This window comes from Meleagris gallopavo, chromosome 1, assembly GCF_000146605.3.
Source record: "Meleagris gallopavo isolate NT-WF06-2002-E0010 breed Aviagen turkey brand Nicholas breeding stock chromosome 1, Turkey_5.1, whole genome shotgun sequence".
In the NCBI taxonomy this organism is placed as follows: Eukaryota; Metazoa; Chordata; class Aves; order Galliformes; family Phasianidae; genus Meleagris; species Meleagris gallopavo.
In genome coordinates, this window is record NC_015011.2 from 93,995,433 (window position 1) to 94,010,916 (window position 15,484).

The window sequence follows — 15,484 nt, forward strand, 5'->3', positions numbered from 1 at the left end:
TTTTTTTTTTGCAACCCTACTGCCAACATTAAGCCCTGTGCACGCTGTGTCTCAGTCTAATCCCTTGTAACAAGGAACAGAGGAACGAGTTTATAAGCGATGAACAATACCAGTTTCAGAGGGATGCTGAAGGTTCTGTTATATGCTTGAGGCTCCCCTCAGTCTTCTAGTATGAATCACAATAGGAATATAATGCTAAAAAAAGAAGCAATCTTTTGAAGAAGGCCATATTGCAGTTTGCTAAATTGGCTTGCAGCTTCTGAGAGGGTTTGGCACAGAGATAATTCTTTACAATTGTCCATAGTGCATTTGTAAAGGTATTTCCAATACCAGAAGTTAATCAGACTCAATAAACTCCCTAAATCCTGGCCAATTGATGTATGGAAAAAAAAATTGTTATTTGAAAGGATTTTAAAATAGATACGTAAGTGTTCTAGTGACGCAATAAGAAAACACTTTTACAGTTTTTGTTTCCAAAATATTTTATGTAAGCAAAGTTTAGAAGCAGGAGTGTTTGAAGAATCTGTTCATTCTCAATGTTGTCTTCACTCAAATCTCATTCCAGTTGCTTGTTAAACTATGCAAAACAAAAAGTCATTTAGAAAAAATATTATAAACATTTTTGTAAATGCTATATGAGGGATAGAGAACTCCTCACCTTGTCAAATATTATGCTTTCCTGGCTTTATTTCTTCATAGGCTATTTTTATGACTTTGTTCTTTCATCAGAGGTAGAGTCCTGTATTTTTATGTTTCCATTTTTGACCAAAAAAACCCCACCAAAACCAACCCAAGCTATTTGAGCTGTGACATATTGCGTGAAGCAGTGCTTTCAAACATGAGTTGGCAAGAGCGATATGTGAGTGGAGATGCCAATACTTTCCTACACATCAAAAACACTAACCGCACCTTCAAAAGAGGAATTTTTAGAATGTGATTTCATTATTTGAAGTTATTGGAATCCATTTAAATACAAGTTGAGCCCTAGCTGTAAGAAGCAGCAAGTCTTTTATTTCTGGCAAAGACTTTTTTCAGCTACATAGGTGATGTTCTCTGCCTGACAACAGGCAATGTTGTGTATTCTATAAGAAAATAACATGAGGTGCATTCAGTTGATCACTACCCCTTTAAAGCATGCCATGAATTTGAAGAGAACTGGTGTTATTCCAATAGCCACATGTCTCATTCTGCAGTGTGAGCTGGTTCACTGTCCTCAGAAGCATTTAGAATTGCAGCAGCTGCCTTTCTAAATGATAAGTTCTGGTCTGATCAGGAGATACTATCTCTTCCTGATTCCTGTGTCAAGACCCTGAGAGAGTTATGACTCATCAGCCTGGAGAAGTCTTCTCAAGGATGTCTTATGTGTGTGTAAAAACCTGGTGTGAGGAAATGAAGATGAGGGAGTCAAGCATTTCTCAGTAGTGTTTGTTGACAGGACAAAATGCCACAGGGCATGAATTAGAAAACAGGAAATTCCATCTGAACACAGGAAAACACTTTGTTTGTTTGTTTGTTTGTTTATTGTGAGCGTGATCAGTCACTGGACGATGTTGCCAGGAAGGGTGTGGAGTTTGGTTCTTGTCCAAAATCTGATGGAATGTCATCCTGGACAACATGCACTCGGTGACCCTGCTTGAACAAGATTGGGCTAGATGATCTTAAGAGGTTTTCTCCAACCTCAACCATTCTGTGATTCTGTGATTACTGAGTAAGCTTCGGTTCAGCATTATAAATTTGAGAGTAGAAAATTATTAAGGGGCTTTTGTCATTAAATTGTTTTTTCAGCTTCAGTCATACTTCATTTCTATCCTCTCTTCCAGAAAACTCAACAATATCAAGCCAAAGGAGCAGTTTCCCAACTTCGTTTTGGACCAGCTCTTACCAGCCTCCCCCACCACCATGCTTAAGTGGAGTACACCCCGATTTCCCCATTACTGCACCAGGCACCTTCCCAACACCAGATCCCAGCAGCTGGCCAGGACACAGCCTTCATCAGACTCCCCCACCTCCTCCCCCTGCTGCAACTGAATCCTGGCATTATCCTTTAGCATCTCAGGTGAGCCCTTCATATGCACACATGCATGACGTGTACATGCATCGCCATCACCCTCATCCACACATGCACCATCACCATCCCAGCTCGCACCGCGACCCCCGCTATGGGTCTCTGCTGATGCCTTCAGTACGTGCAGCCAGGATTCCTGCTCCTCAGTGTGACGTGACTAAGACAGATCCTGCTGCTGTCACCAGCGCTACCTCAGCATGGGCTGGAGCCTTTCATGGAACGGTGGACATTGTGCCAAGTTTTGGGTTTGATGCAGGTAAGATCGTTCAGTTGTGTCTGTGGCTTGTTTTAGAAAGAAGAATTTGAGAAAAGCGGTGTGGAGTCCCTGCAGCTGAAGCAGGGTTTTTTCTCAGAGCCTTCTCCAAATATGTTTCCAGATGGGAATCCCTCCTGAAATTGCTGTCAGGGCAGACAAGCTGTGAAACATCCAGCTCTCTCTGCCTTTTGCTGAAAGACCTCTGTTGCTCTTGGTCCCACTCAAGCCAAATGAGTTGTATAGTGACTTTTTTTTTTTCTGTTTATATCTTGTGGGAAATAATTAATTACACTTCCATGTGAAAGCTTCCAGCTCATTCAGCTAATTAGTGTGTCTATTCACCAAAATATAGCTCCAAAGAGGACACAACTAATAACTTCTCAGTACACAACGATTGCATATTATTGATCTAAATTGGAACAGACCAGCATTTCCTTCCTCTGTGTTTCCAGGTGTCACACAGAGTGAAGTTGCTGGTTAAACTGCGCTCACCATCACACTAAACTTCATTCTGTAGGCTCTAGGCAGAGATCTCCAAATTAGATTTATTCTACCCCCGTCCATGGGACTGCCTTCATAAACTACATCTGTTGCATCATAGGCAAATTTTGACTTGAAGGCTCTCACTTCAGTATTAGGAGCAGTCTGGCAACCCTCACTGTTCATAGTCACTTGGTATCAGGGGATGGGTGATACATTTGCAGCACCTCCTTCCACACTCATGTACAGTGTTATGGCCTCCTTTTTCTGCTTGGTACTTATCTGATCAGCAGAAATCCTTACAGATTACTACTTAAACAACTTTTATTACTTTATTAAGGAAATACTGCATTTGCATCTCTCTTCTCCTTAAGATATCTGTTTTTGTCTTCTTGAGGCTGTCTTCTTGATAACTCTAGCTGACCAATTCAGTATACGAGAAGAGCTTCCTTGCTTTGATTAATGCATAGGAGAACAAGGAATTGGTGGTGGGAAAAAAGTGCTGTTTTTTTAAATATGAAATATTAGCAATCATATCCTAATTATTGCTAAGTGAACCTACTAAAACCTCTCTTCTCTTAATAGTAACTGAGAACCAGTAACCTCTTCCATACCATACCATACCACTTGCACCTTCAAGAGTTTAAGAAAAAGAGCAATACGATTCTTAATACTAGACAATTTTATATTTATTAATAACATTTCCAGCCATGCAGATGATACAAGAAGTATTGCGTTTTATGCCTGTAGGAATAAGATGATAATCTAACAACACTGTAAGTTTGACAAATTCCATTATGGAAGTTGCTTTTTCTGAAGCAGGAGCAAATTGCTGTTGCCACTGATAGAGGGGACCAGACAGCTGGTCTGACAGTGGCCCCAGCAGTCCAGCTTCAGAACTCTGGAAGTTGACTTACGTTTTGGAGGATGAAGCAGGGACTGTATCAAGAACGATTAGTCAAGAACCACTTCCTGAATCTTGCCTAGGCTGTGAGTTATTCCAATGCTGGGCAAGTTGGCTTGCTTACTGCTTCTTTGTTCTTCTCATAAGCCAGGTAATCTTCCTTCAAGAGTACAGTACCTCAAAATAGACTGTAGGTCCTAGCACTGCCTTACAGGACTAATATAGCCTTTGCCTGGTGCTTCATGCTCCTTGTGAAAATTCCTGTGGAAGGGTGCAGCTGGATGCTAATTTTCTCAAGACCCTGATTTGACAGTTCTTACCAATATCTTGCATGTCTAATAGTTGTCCATTCAGGGTGGGAGCAGTGGGGAAGGCATGGACAGTCAGTTTCTGGTGCATGCTTATTGTGTAAGTCTATGAGTTCCTGTGAGAGAAATAAAAGAGGAAAAATGATGTGTGACTGCTTTGTAGAAACAGAGGATCTCAGCAGGGATCTTTTCTTATTCCCTTTCCTCTCCAAGGTAGGGTTTTTAATGCATAAGTCTCCACAACACACGATTTCATTATATGCATCTTTTCTGAGGGTTAGTAATCTCAGCAGAGAGACTGAAAACTGGAGGGCTTGGAAGAAACTCTTCTTGGAAGATGTTTCCCCTAAGTAAGGTCACAGTGGCAGGAAAACTTCAGTTCTGGATTCTTTGCCCACGACTCTCGGAGAATAAAAGACATCAGTGCCTGGAACTATCAGTGTGTTGGATTCCATAAGCTTCAGTTGATTTATATGAAAAAAAAAAAAAAAATCAAAAAACCAAAAACCAAACTCACTTGAAAAAAGCTAACACGCAGAGGGTGCTTTTCTTGACCCTTCAGATATATGTATGCAAATGATTATTTTTTTCTTGCCCTCTTACAGTGAGTCACATTTCTTATGCTACTGTCCCATGGGATTATAGAAACATTTGCAAAACTTTTCATGCTGAATTAAATGGAGTGATATCTTTGGGATACAAAACAAGCTGGCTGTAACCTTACCCTCATCCAGCTACATTGTTGCATCTCTGCCATGCAAAGCCAAATACACCATCTCCTGAATGAATGATGCTGAATCCCTGCAGAGGTTAAGACAGGGTTCACCTTTCATGCTGGGTGTCATTTGGGAATTCGTTTCAGAACAGATTGTATGGGACTTCAGCATCTCGCTGTTTGCAGGGCTAATATAATATTGATCTGTCATGCACATCTGTTCGAACTTACATGGTCCTGTTTTAGAGGGATGAGTAGGGATTTAAGTACCTGATTCCCATTAAATGCGGCTTAATCCTCATGCTGTATGTTACAAATTAACCCTTTTAGGAGCTTCTGTGTTGGCACAAGTGGGATTAAAGAAAGCACTAGCCTAAATCAAATCTGCTGCAACCTGTTATGCTTGTGGCTCCTGGTATACAGTGCCTTTCCAAAGCTGAAGTGCTCAAAATAAGGATCAGTTTTGTATCAAGCACTGAGCACAACCTGTTTATAGATTAAGCCTTAAGTTCTCTGTCCTCCCAGTGCCAAGCAAAGCAAGTTCAGCCTCTAATATGCTGACAGAAGCTCATGGCACATGTAGATAGAGCATTACTGCAGAATCCTTGCATTCATATTAAGGGTGTGCCGCCTGAGTTGGGCATGTAAAACCAGGAAGAATTTCTGCCTTGTCGCACCTACAGTCATCAGTTCTTGCCTGTGTGCCCTCAGGAGCAGAGCAGCCAGCACAGGCACTCTTCAGGTGTCGGTCAGATCCAGCTGTGCTGCCCTGTGGGGAGTACAGTGCCCCGCTGTTGTGGAGCCTGCTAGAAAGAAATCTTGCCCTGCTGTTGGACAGATGTGCCAGACAAGGCTTTCTGTAACCCCAGCACACTCAAAGCAGAGCAAGATTTTGGCCTATGTAAGAGCTGCAATTCTATTTTCCAACTGAATTGCTCATCTGTCCCTAAATGCAGGTGAACTAGCTGGTGTCCTCTGGTCCTGGCTAACCATGCAAAGTCAACTTTGGAAATTTCTGTAGGCCAGCATGTCATACTGAACACAGAATTGGAGTGATCAGACTGCTGCCTTCTGCAGAGTTGTCTCTGCTCAAACACTACATGTTTGTCACCATTCATCAGGTTTGTTTAGATGTTCCTATACAGCCTGTGTTCTGCATGTGTGGCAGGCAGTTAGCTGGAGCATTGGCCTCTCAGAGATGGGGAGTTCTGCTGGTGCGGAAATACTCGCTCGTGCAGCACAAGCTAAGATGTCTTTGAGGAGGAGAAAACATTTGTTCTAACAGCAGGCTGCAAGCTAAAGCTCTTGGTTAGCTAGTAGGGCTGCACTTGGATGACATGTTAGAAGTGCAGTTAGTCTTGCCATAAAGAAAATGGGAATATAATGAGGAAAAGGCATGGAAAGTGTTCTACATTCAGTTCTGTAGCTAAGGCAACTTTATTTCTTTGGATTGTTTTCCATGGCTGTTTGGACTTAATGGCTATACCTTAAACCTCTCAGTTGCAGTTGTTTCTGTTTGTTGCAAAGATATTTAACTAGGAAGGTGCCTGGTCAGCTGGTATCTCCCTTCTACTGGTCATTACCGTCAGGAAGATGTCCTCTTAAACACACGTGTTTAAAAGCACGTTTGTGCTTTTTATTTTTTTATTTTTATTTTTTTAACCAGTATGAACTATATAATCTCTCTCTTCTCCTCAGCTTTCTCTGTCTTTGGGGGCTTTTGTTCCTGCTGACTCCCTCTTATTTTATTTTTCCTTGCTTTAAAAATGAAAAATTAAATAGACGGGGAAAAATATAACAAAATTCTCATCGCTAGCTTTGAGAGAGCTTTGAAGAAAATTAACAGCAGCTTATGTCTCTGTCTGTAAATGATACTGCCAGAAAAACTCTTAACTCATAAGCAAAAAGGAATAATCCTCATTCAGTTAAGTCTCTGAATGTGACTTGCCTTAGTGGAGGGGTGTCTCAGCTTTTCAGTCCAAAGAAATAGATTTAAGTGCATGTTAAATGGAGCAGGGAGCCACAGTGGGTTTGGCTATGTGATCAAATAAGGAAATGAATGATCTATGTTCAGCTCTTCTTCAGTTCTCACCAGTTACCAAACAGGCATTTCAGTGGCTGCAACACCAGTGAAGTCTGAGAGAGTTGCACCTATTTAAATTAGTGGTGGATTTGGCCTTAAATTCATAGTACATCAAGTAATTTGTGCATTGGTCTTGGCATAGGAGGCCAAATTATGGCATGATACAGAACAGAGAATCGCTGCCGATACAGCAGTATTAGGAATTACACCTTTCACAAAATTTAATTTGCTTGGCACAAAACATCAAGGGGCAGGTTTTACATCAGTGAGGCGTAAGTGTGTTACTACCTCTTAAAACAAGCGCCTGCACCTTTTCTTTTCACTTTCCCTGTAAATGAGCAAAACCATATCTTCTTTGGGAAGTTTCATCCTCACCTCCTTCACTATGGTCTGGATTTTAGGTATCTGCCCTGTTGGGTGTAAATCTAGTAAAGATTGAATCCTTCTGGAATAGAGGAATCCCAGATTGTAACACAGGTTCCAAGTCCGTAATGCTAAAGCCACAACATAGCACCACATTTATTAGATAGTCCTCACTTTTATAAAGGAAAATGTTAGAAGAACTCATAACAAATGCAAGCTGAAAATCATTAATTTTTCCCATGTGGAAGCACTAGCCATTCCTGGCTAAAAATCTGACACTCTGTAGGTGAAATTATTTGTGTTTTTTTTTTTTTTTTAACTTGCTGCATGAATACTTTCCCTCCCTCCTCCATAAGGTGAAATGCCATAGAAATGGTGAGATCCTATAGTGTTACAGATCTTTCTGAAAAGAGATGGGGTCAGTGGCTGGCCCCTATCAGGAAAAATGATGATGTTCTGTAGCTGATGGTCCGCACAGACCTTGTGGGGGGATTTTATCACACCCGGGTCCTCTTCGAATGAGGCCAAAACAAAAAAGCACGCATGATTTTATCAGCATTCCTGAACTGCTCAAGCCAGTCTAAAACTTAAGTGGGGCTTATCCCACATAAATGATAGAATTGGAAGCAATAGCAGTGTTACTAACAAATCCACTAGGATGGTAAGTTTACTTTTTTTTTTTTAAATCAATAACTTTTTATCCTCACTTTGCATGCTTGGGGAGGCAAAGGGAGGGGGAGGAAGAAGATGTATCAGATTTTAAGCGTTACTTTTCTTTTCTGAAATCCAGGTCTACAGCATCAGGACAAGAGCAAGGATACTTCTTGGTTTTGAAGTCCAGATATAACTTAAGATCAGCTAGAGCTGGAGTCAGCACAGCTTGGCGGGTGACATAACCATCGCTGACTCTTTTGCATGGGGCAAAGGACACAAGTGAAGAAGAACCAACCATTCTCGTTTTGCTATTGAGCCTTTTAATTGCAAGGCCATTTATGGGTCCCACAGTGTTGGAAAACGAACAACAGAAAAACAAACTCGCTTTTCTTTCTTTCCTCATCTGAGCCTGCTGCAGCTGGGCAACCTAACTCCTTTCTGCTCCTTTAACAGTGTTTTGTTTTGTTCAGCTTGATATCTTTATGAACAGTTTCGAATGTCGGGAAGAAGACTCCCCTGACTGCAGTGCGCCTCCTTTCAGGAATACATTATTTTGTAGCTCTTTGTGCATCTATTTTTGTAGAAATACAGAAAGTTTGGTTAAGGATTGATGGGCTATTTTAGGATGGCATATTTTTTTAAAAAAAATTGTAAAAATTGTTAAGTTCTGTTTAAAGAACTTGCTCTCAGAGAAGCACTGGCAAAAATGTATAAAATGCTATTTTTAGATGTCTGTGATGTGTTTGTGCATTTTGTTTTTGTTTTGTTACCTCAAATGTCTATCTTTCCCTACTTTCTAAAGAGCTAAACTTTCCTTGTTTCCACATTGCTAGATCTTGATGTTTTTGTCCTTTTGTTCTTGCTTAAGCAAGTATAATTCACCCCTAAAGTTTCAGCCAATGTTTTTCCTGCTGGTGTTAGATTCTAGTAAGGGTGTTTTTGTTCTTGTTTCTAAAGATGGCTTTGTGCTGTACTGTCAGAAACTTGCAAATGCCTTTAGCATGGATCATAGGGTTGCAGGAACTGCAGTCTTTCAAAATGGACCAAATACTTTCATGGATTTAAATCAGACCTGAGTTCGGACCTCATCCGTGATCCATGGAGGCTGATGGATGCAGTTGTCTATGAGTTACACTTCAGGCTCTCATAGTAATCATAATTACCAGCATATTCTTATTTTAACTCATGAGGCAAGACTTCCAGCTAAGCTATTTCGAGGGTTTTAACTTGTAACATGAATGTTTAGGAAAGAAATGTCACTTTCATAAAAATGCATGACTTGCAGAAACAAAATGTTTTCAACTGGCCTGATCTGTCTCCTGAGGACTTCATTGGAAATGCTGAAACATTCAGCTGCTGTTGACTTCAAAATCTGGTTGTCTAAACTAAGGCTTGCAGGGGGTGTTATGGACCCAGCTACTGCTCTTGAATTTTGTAAGAAGTTACACATGCTCAGCACGCACAAAAGCTGGGCTTTGTCGCTGTCAGGGTAAGAATCTGAACTGGGAAGTGACATGGCCACGTCTAGTCACAGCACATTACAAAATGTATGAAGACCACATTTCTGGCCTTGGATCTTGGGTCTGACTTGCTTACTAATGACTTTAGTTGAAGCCAAGAACACAATCCAATCCTGAATAAGGGCTGCAAGGTTGCCCTCAACAACCCCACTCCCGTGATGGCATTGTCTAGCCCTAGTTACTCCAGCGAGTGACAGTACTTGCCTAGCTGAGACCGAGCACAGGATCAGGGTTGCCAAATCCTGGATATTGCCTGGAAATGTTGCCTTTCTGCTTTGTATACCTTCAGTGAAGGAATACACTAGGGATCCCTCTGTAACATTTCCCAAGGCTCTCATAACCTATTATATTTCTGTTACTATTATTTTCAGGCATCCCTGTCAAAAAGACAAACCACCTACATGGAAACCAAGACCTAAGCATATGACTGATATAAGAAACAATATAATTTTAAGGCAGTCAGTATTGTGAATGTAAATTTGTCAGGTGGACACCACATGGATGTGTGTGTGAAAGGGGAGGGGGAATGTAGGGATGTGTCTGCCAGTCTGAAATTCAGGCCTTCCACTCTCGTACTGCTTTTTTTCTCCAAGCTTTTGAACTTGATCCTATGAGGTGTTGAGTTCTCCCTTGACATAAAAGAGAGCTTGATATGCTGGCATTGTGGGCAGTAGGATTATATCACAATTTGAGAAAACCTTTAAACGTGTACCTTACTGATGTGAGGTTTCAGGCAGTGTTAAAATGCTGAATTGACTACTCTTATAGGTTACTTAAAAATAATAGGGCTATAGTTTCTATGTTGGGATGCTGAATTAAATGCTATTCTCCCCCTTTCCCACCTCTTATCTTTATAGTCTATCAATATTTCTTCCTTTTATTGAGTTTCACTCTCGTGAGAGTTCTGTATATCATTGCTGTTCTGGTTGAGCTAGCTCCTCAGTTGGTCAATGAATTAGTAACAGATTGGGAAAACTGCATGGCAAGGGAGGTATCAAAGGCCTCCATGATATGTTTATTTATCAGGGCAGAATCATTTAGGAAATGCGAGTTCCTGAGGTAAATTTAAAATTAGGAATTCTTACAGTATTAGAGATACTGAGGAAAAAAATCCAAGTATTTTCCTTTTTTTCCTCCCAGTCTTGTAAAGCTGGAAGGCAGAGGCAAAATTTCACAAGGGAAACAATGAGGAAAGTTGTAATTTAGCTCTTTGAACATCAGAGTTGGAGAGTTTAGGGGAGAAGAGAGCAAAGCAGTATTTCTTTTTGAGTGTAATATGTTTGACTTCCTGAAACAGTTTAGTTAATGTCTAGGAAGAGCAGTCACTTCATTGCCTTCCTCTTTGCAAGTTCAAATGATGAAAGATCTCCTCTTGCTCTCTGTAGTTGTCAAAGAGAATAGGGACAGGAACAGTCAAGCCTGGAGTTTGCACTGGAATTTCTTTCTTGACTATTTTATTGAGTTAATGGGTAGAGGGCATGGGTATGTGGTGAATCTGTTGCCTCTTTCCTCAGGGACTGCTGTTATGTGCTCTGTTTCCCCAGCTGAACTTGTGAATGTTCTTACAGAATTTGTGTTACTCTGCAGGCTCTAGGAGACAAGTGCCAATAAAAACCTGCTATCATCTGTAGCTGTTCACACGCCAGTCAGCCAGCTTTGGAATACATATAGGTTCAGTTATTTTTCCCCAGTAACAAACAGTCCCCTGTACTAACAACTGAGCGGAAAGTAAAAGCTTGAGTACGTAGCAGTAGCCATCCTTCTATTCTCTGATTTGAAGGATTGGAAAGAAGAAAAATATATTCTTCTCTGTGACAAGTTTTTAAGTTAAATTGAGCAGATTTGCTTCTCTTTCATGCATGGGTCTATGCACGCACATTTACACTCACAGAAATGTGCTTATGAGAAGCAGATGCTATGCTAATACTGCTCTTGAAAGGGGAGAGGAGTGCTTGCTTGCAATGTCCCACTTATGGCACATTGATGGCAGTGAGAAAGAAAAGGGAATACTAAGGCTGCTCATGCTTTCACAGATAGGATAAAGGGCTCTCAAAATCAGGTTACGGGCAAGTTATGTGTCTTAATGTGTTACTAAGGGAGTTTCATTTTTTTGTGTGTGTGTGGTGGATTCTAACGCTGTCCCAAGAAAGTGGATGATTCATTTTCTGAGGTCTTATAAAAACACGATGTACTCTGTCACTTTTTCTGGGAGAACATAGGGAAACTATTGTTTTATTTCAAGAAAACCTAAACATGAAAGTCCTTACAGTTATCCAGGATTTTATTTTGTTCCTGGTAATGTTGAGAAATCTGCTCTCAGTTTTTGTATCTTGTTTGCTTGAAGGCAGGGGATGCTCAACCTGACCACTGGATTTTGGAAAGCAGATTCCCATTTTGTTTCAGCTGGGGCATTTCCATCCTAACAATATGATGCAATACTACAGCTACTAACCACCCAGCAGATTTTATTTCTGGAGAGATGAATAATCCATGCTTGATGACAGTAAAATGCACTTTGTTATGATTCTTCTCCTCACAAGACACACAAATTTGCTCATCAGCTTTTCTGATTCCTCTTTCGCAGTGTGAAGCGTTCAATGAATGTCAAGATTCTCTCAATATTCTGTTTCTCCTGCCTTGAAACATGCTTTTGAAGATTAATTTCCCACCACAGCTTTCAGAGAGACAGGTTGTACACCTCTTGAGAGCAGAGGCTGTATGAGGGGAGCATTATATTTTCCCCACTGTGCTTATGATCACTTACCTTGGCATGAACCCACCCTTTCTGTTTCCAGTCTATCATGTATGTCTTGCTCTTCTTCTCCCACATTTCTTATGTATGTGTATATATTTGCATACATATATATATATATGCACACGCATGTAGTTATACCTAGTACCCTCTTTCCTCCATTCCTTCTTCATGCTTCGAATGCACATTCTTTGGAAATAAAGTGAATGACATTACTAAATCTCATTTGACTGTAAAAACAAAAAAAATGTAGGCATTTTGTTACATTCTTCGTAACCTCAGGAGTGAATGGAATTTTTCCACACTTAAAAAAAAAACTAAAATAAAAATTTAAAAAAAGGGGTAAAAGAAAAAAAAAAAAGTAAGAACAAGAAAAGAAGAGAGAGAGAGAGAGAGAGAGAGAGAGAGAAGACAACCCCTTACCCCTAAACTTAATCTTTCAAAAGCCCTGATTTGTTGTATGCGTAGAGATGACCATGGTGTCAAAGGAGTTATGCAGAGAGATACAATATGTTGCCTTTCAGTAGACAAATGTATCTTGTTGAATACAATTATTTTAATTCATTTCAGGTACAATATTTTTCTCCATATCAATGGACCAGCAACTTGTTTCTTTCAAGCAGTTCAGAATTACATATATACATATATATTTTAAACTTGACTTCTGGCTTTAATATGTCTGCCTTTGAGCTTTTAAGGGGTATTTGGATGATAAATATCCTTCATGTGTGAATTTTTTTTAAAGTTGATACATGTTTATTGGAACTGAAATCTCATGTAAAGCAGGATGGTATTTAAAAATAAATACTGCTTTTATATATTAGCCCTATGGGCACAGTCTGACAGCTATGATGCAGGAAGAGGACCCTTTAAATACTAAAGGACTCTTGCCTGGGCAAGGTCAGGAGAGGTCTTCTTGCAAAGGTTGAGATGGTAGTGCTGTGAGCAGAACTGATCTTCTCTAGTATTGTATGTAGATGGTTGGGCAGATGGTGCACAACACATTAAAATTAGACTGTACTTGCAAGTTTACACTCGTACCCTCTTATGGAATGAACTAATTGCCAAAGGGAATTAAAGATATCTCTGGAAACCTTAGTTTTAGCAGCCATTAGTCAGCACAGTGGCCATAATCCTCTGGCTGTTCTTTTCCTGTAGTGTCCATGACACCATGGTGGGACTTGTGATAGCTTGTTTGGAGTTCCCTCTGAACTTCAAGATGTTTTTAGCTCCCAATAAACTTAGTTTAGGGATGGAGGTGATTAAAACATCACAGTTGTTATGCACCCACACAAAGGCACAAGCCTTCAAGATAGGTCAGCTGTGTATCACTGACAGTGGTGTTTTGCATACAGGAACCCTACTCCTGCTTTCTTCCCTCAAAGTCTGTTGAAGTCTTTGATGGAATTAAGATCATTGGGACCAGCTGTGAATGCCTAAACTGCAGTTCATTGTTGGCTGGAACAGAATGGATGCCCAGGGTCTGATCCAACATTGGTGGACAAGTATTGGAATCCACATTGATTCCAGCAAGCTTGGGCTCAGGTAATTGGTACCTATGTACAACCAATGTTCATAGCAGTTGAGGTTTACAGTAATCTAGTAAAGTATCTGTAGAACTATGCTGCACTTTCCCTGCTAGCTGTTTGTAGTTATCATTTAAAACCATCAGTCAAGTCAGGGTCCTCTCCTTCCTCACTTGATTCCCAATCCTGCTTCCCTCAAAACCTCCACTGAACATTCACCCTTCTCATCAAAACTGGTGGGAGTCTTTGTATAAAGAAAAGTGTCACTGTTTTAATTACTGAATAAATAATTTAATGTGAAGTTTATTGTTATATTTTTAATGTAGTATTTTCAACTTGTATTTCTGAACAATTAGCTAATGCTTTTTTTTTTTTTTAATTCTTACGCAACTGAAGAACTCATAAATCTCTTTGTAAATTACAGCATCCTGAGTTTCTATTTTTTTTTCATGAGATTAATTTCTACAGCCAAGACTTCGCCTCCTGTTGAAAACATTTTAAAACAAGTGTCCTAAACTGATTCTCTCCTGAAATAGGATAGAGCAAAAGGCGAGCATCTAATGGATTTCTAAAAGGGCTCTTGCATGAAGACACTAGCTTTCTCATTAGATAGGGTCTGTTGCTTTTGCTGCAGTGTCTTTTTTTTTTTTGTCCTTTTAAGTTGCTCTAGAATGAGAGGCTATTTTAAAATCAGACTTGGTAAGATGGTATACCTTGTAGATCTGAGGCTTCTTGCTGTAAGAGATTTGTAGTTTTATAATTTTGTTGCAGTTTTGATGCTCATCAAGTAGAAGTTTTCCATAAGAGTTTTTTATCACAAATTGATTTTTTTAATGACCGTTCAGTAATTCCCATTAAGGAAGTGACTATGGCCTTGCTAAAATTATTTTACAGCTGTTTAATTGAGTGGTGTTTGCATGTCTGCATTCTGGATTGAGGGCTGAAGGTCTGGTATTTTGGTCACAAATATATCATTTACTGTTCCAGCAGCAGGGGAGGGGAAACCTCCAAACTTTGGCCGAGCACAGAGCTTTTGAAAAATTGCCACTTGCACGCGATCAGCAGGGAGCTGTTAAGAGTTTAGTTGCAAAATTCTGTGAAGATCCTGACCATATGGGCTGTGCAGTATCAGAACAGCAGTAGATGAGCAGGAATTTCCCTATATGTCTTGCTCCAGGACTTATTTCCAGGACAGTGAGCAGAGAGTTTTGTGAGCAGAGTGCTTTGCCTCTGCTCAGAATCACCCTTCTCTTTCTTGGGCCATGAGTAAGAGCTAGAAATGTAAGGAAAGGAAGACCAGGGAAGGGGGAATTTGCATTCAGACCTTTCTGTAGGAGAGAAAGTGGTTGGAAACTACTGGGAGATAAACAGTCTGCATGAACGATGGAGGTGAGGATGGGATAAGGACCATTGCAAAATAAGCAAATGATGCCTAACAACTGCTTGGCTTGTACATGAAAGAAGTAGAAAGGGACATGACAGACATCAAAAAATACCAGAGCAGTGTGAGGACTTAGAAATTTGGGACAAACTAAGTGTCAAGAAAAAGCTGGAATAAACATTGCAGAAAACTTCTTTCTTTGAAGTAAGCTGTGTTCACTGTGGTTTAGTCTGTGAGGAAAGATCTGGGAGAGCCCTGTTGCTTTAAGACAATCACAAATAGCCTCAGTGAAGTAAACGTGTTTTAGGCAGCAACAGTGCGGTTATACTGGGGGATGAGTGAGCTGATGCACTTTTTCTCCTGTTAGTAACATCTACTATTCTCACCAGAGTAGAGCTCCAGCTGCCTTGCCCCATGCCTTGGTTTCCAAATGCTCTTAGGTGTTATTTCTGTATGTACTCACTGCATCAGAAAACA

At 40.2% G+C, this 15,484-nt stretch overlaps 1 protein-coding gene across 1 annotated transcript in view; it reads left to right on the plus strand.

The window, feature by feature from the left end:
* The window catches only part of VGLL3 (vestigial like family member 3), a 136,749-nt gene extending 124,332 nt beyond the window's left edge, over positions 1–12,417 (plus strand). The window contains exons 2-3 of the mRNA XM_031555700.1: positions 1,786–2,321; positions 7,965–12,417. Coding sequence (XP_031411560.1) covers positions 1,786–2,321; positions 7,965–8,008 — 580 coding nt within the window. The 3' untranslated portion in view covers positions 8,009–12,417. The remainder of the gene's footprint in view (positions 1–1,785; positions 2,322–7,964) is intronic.
* The last annotated feature ends 3,067 nt before the right edge of the window (positions 12,418–15,484 follow it).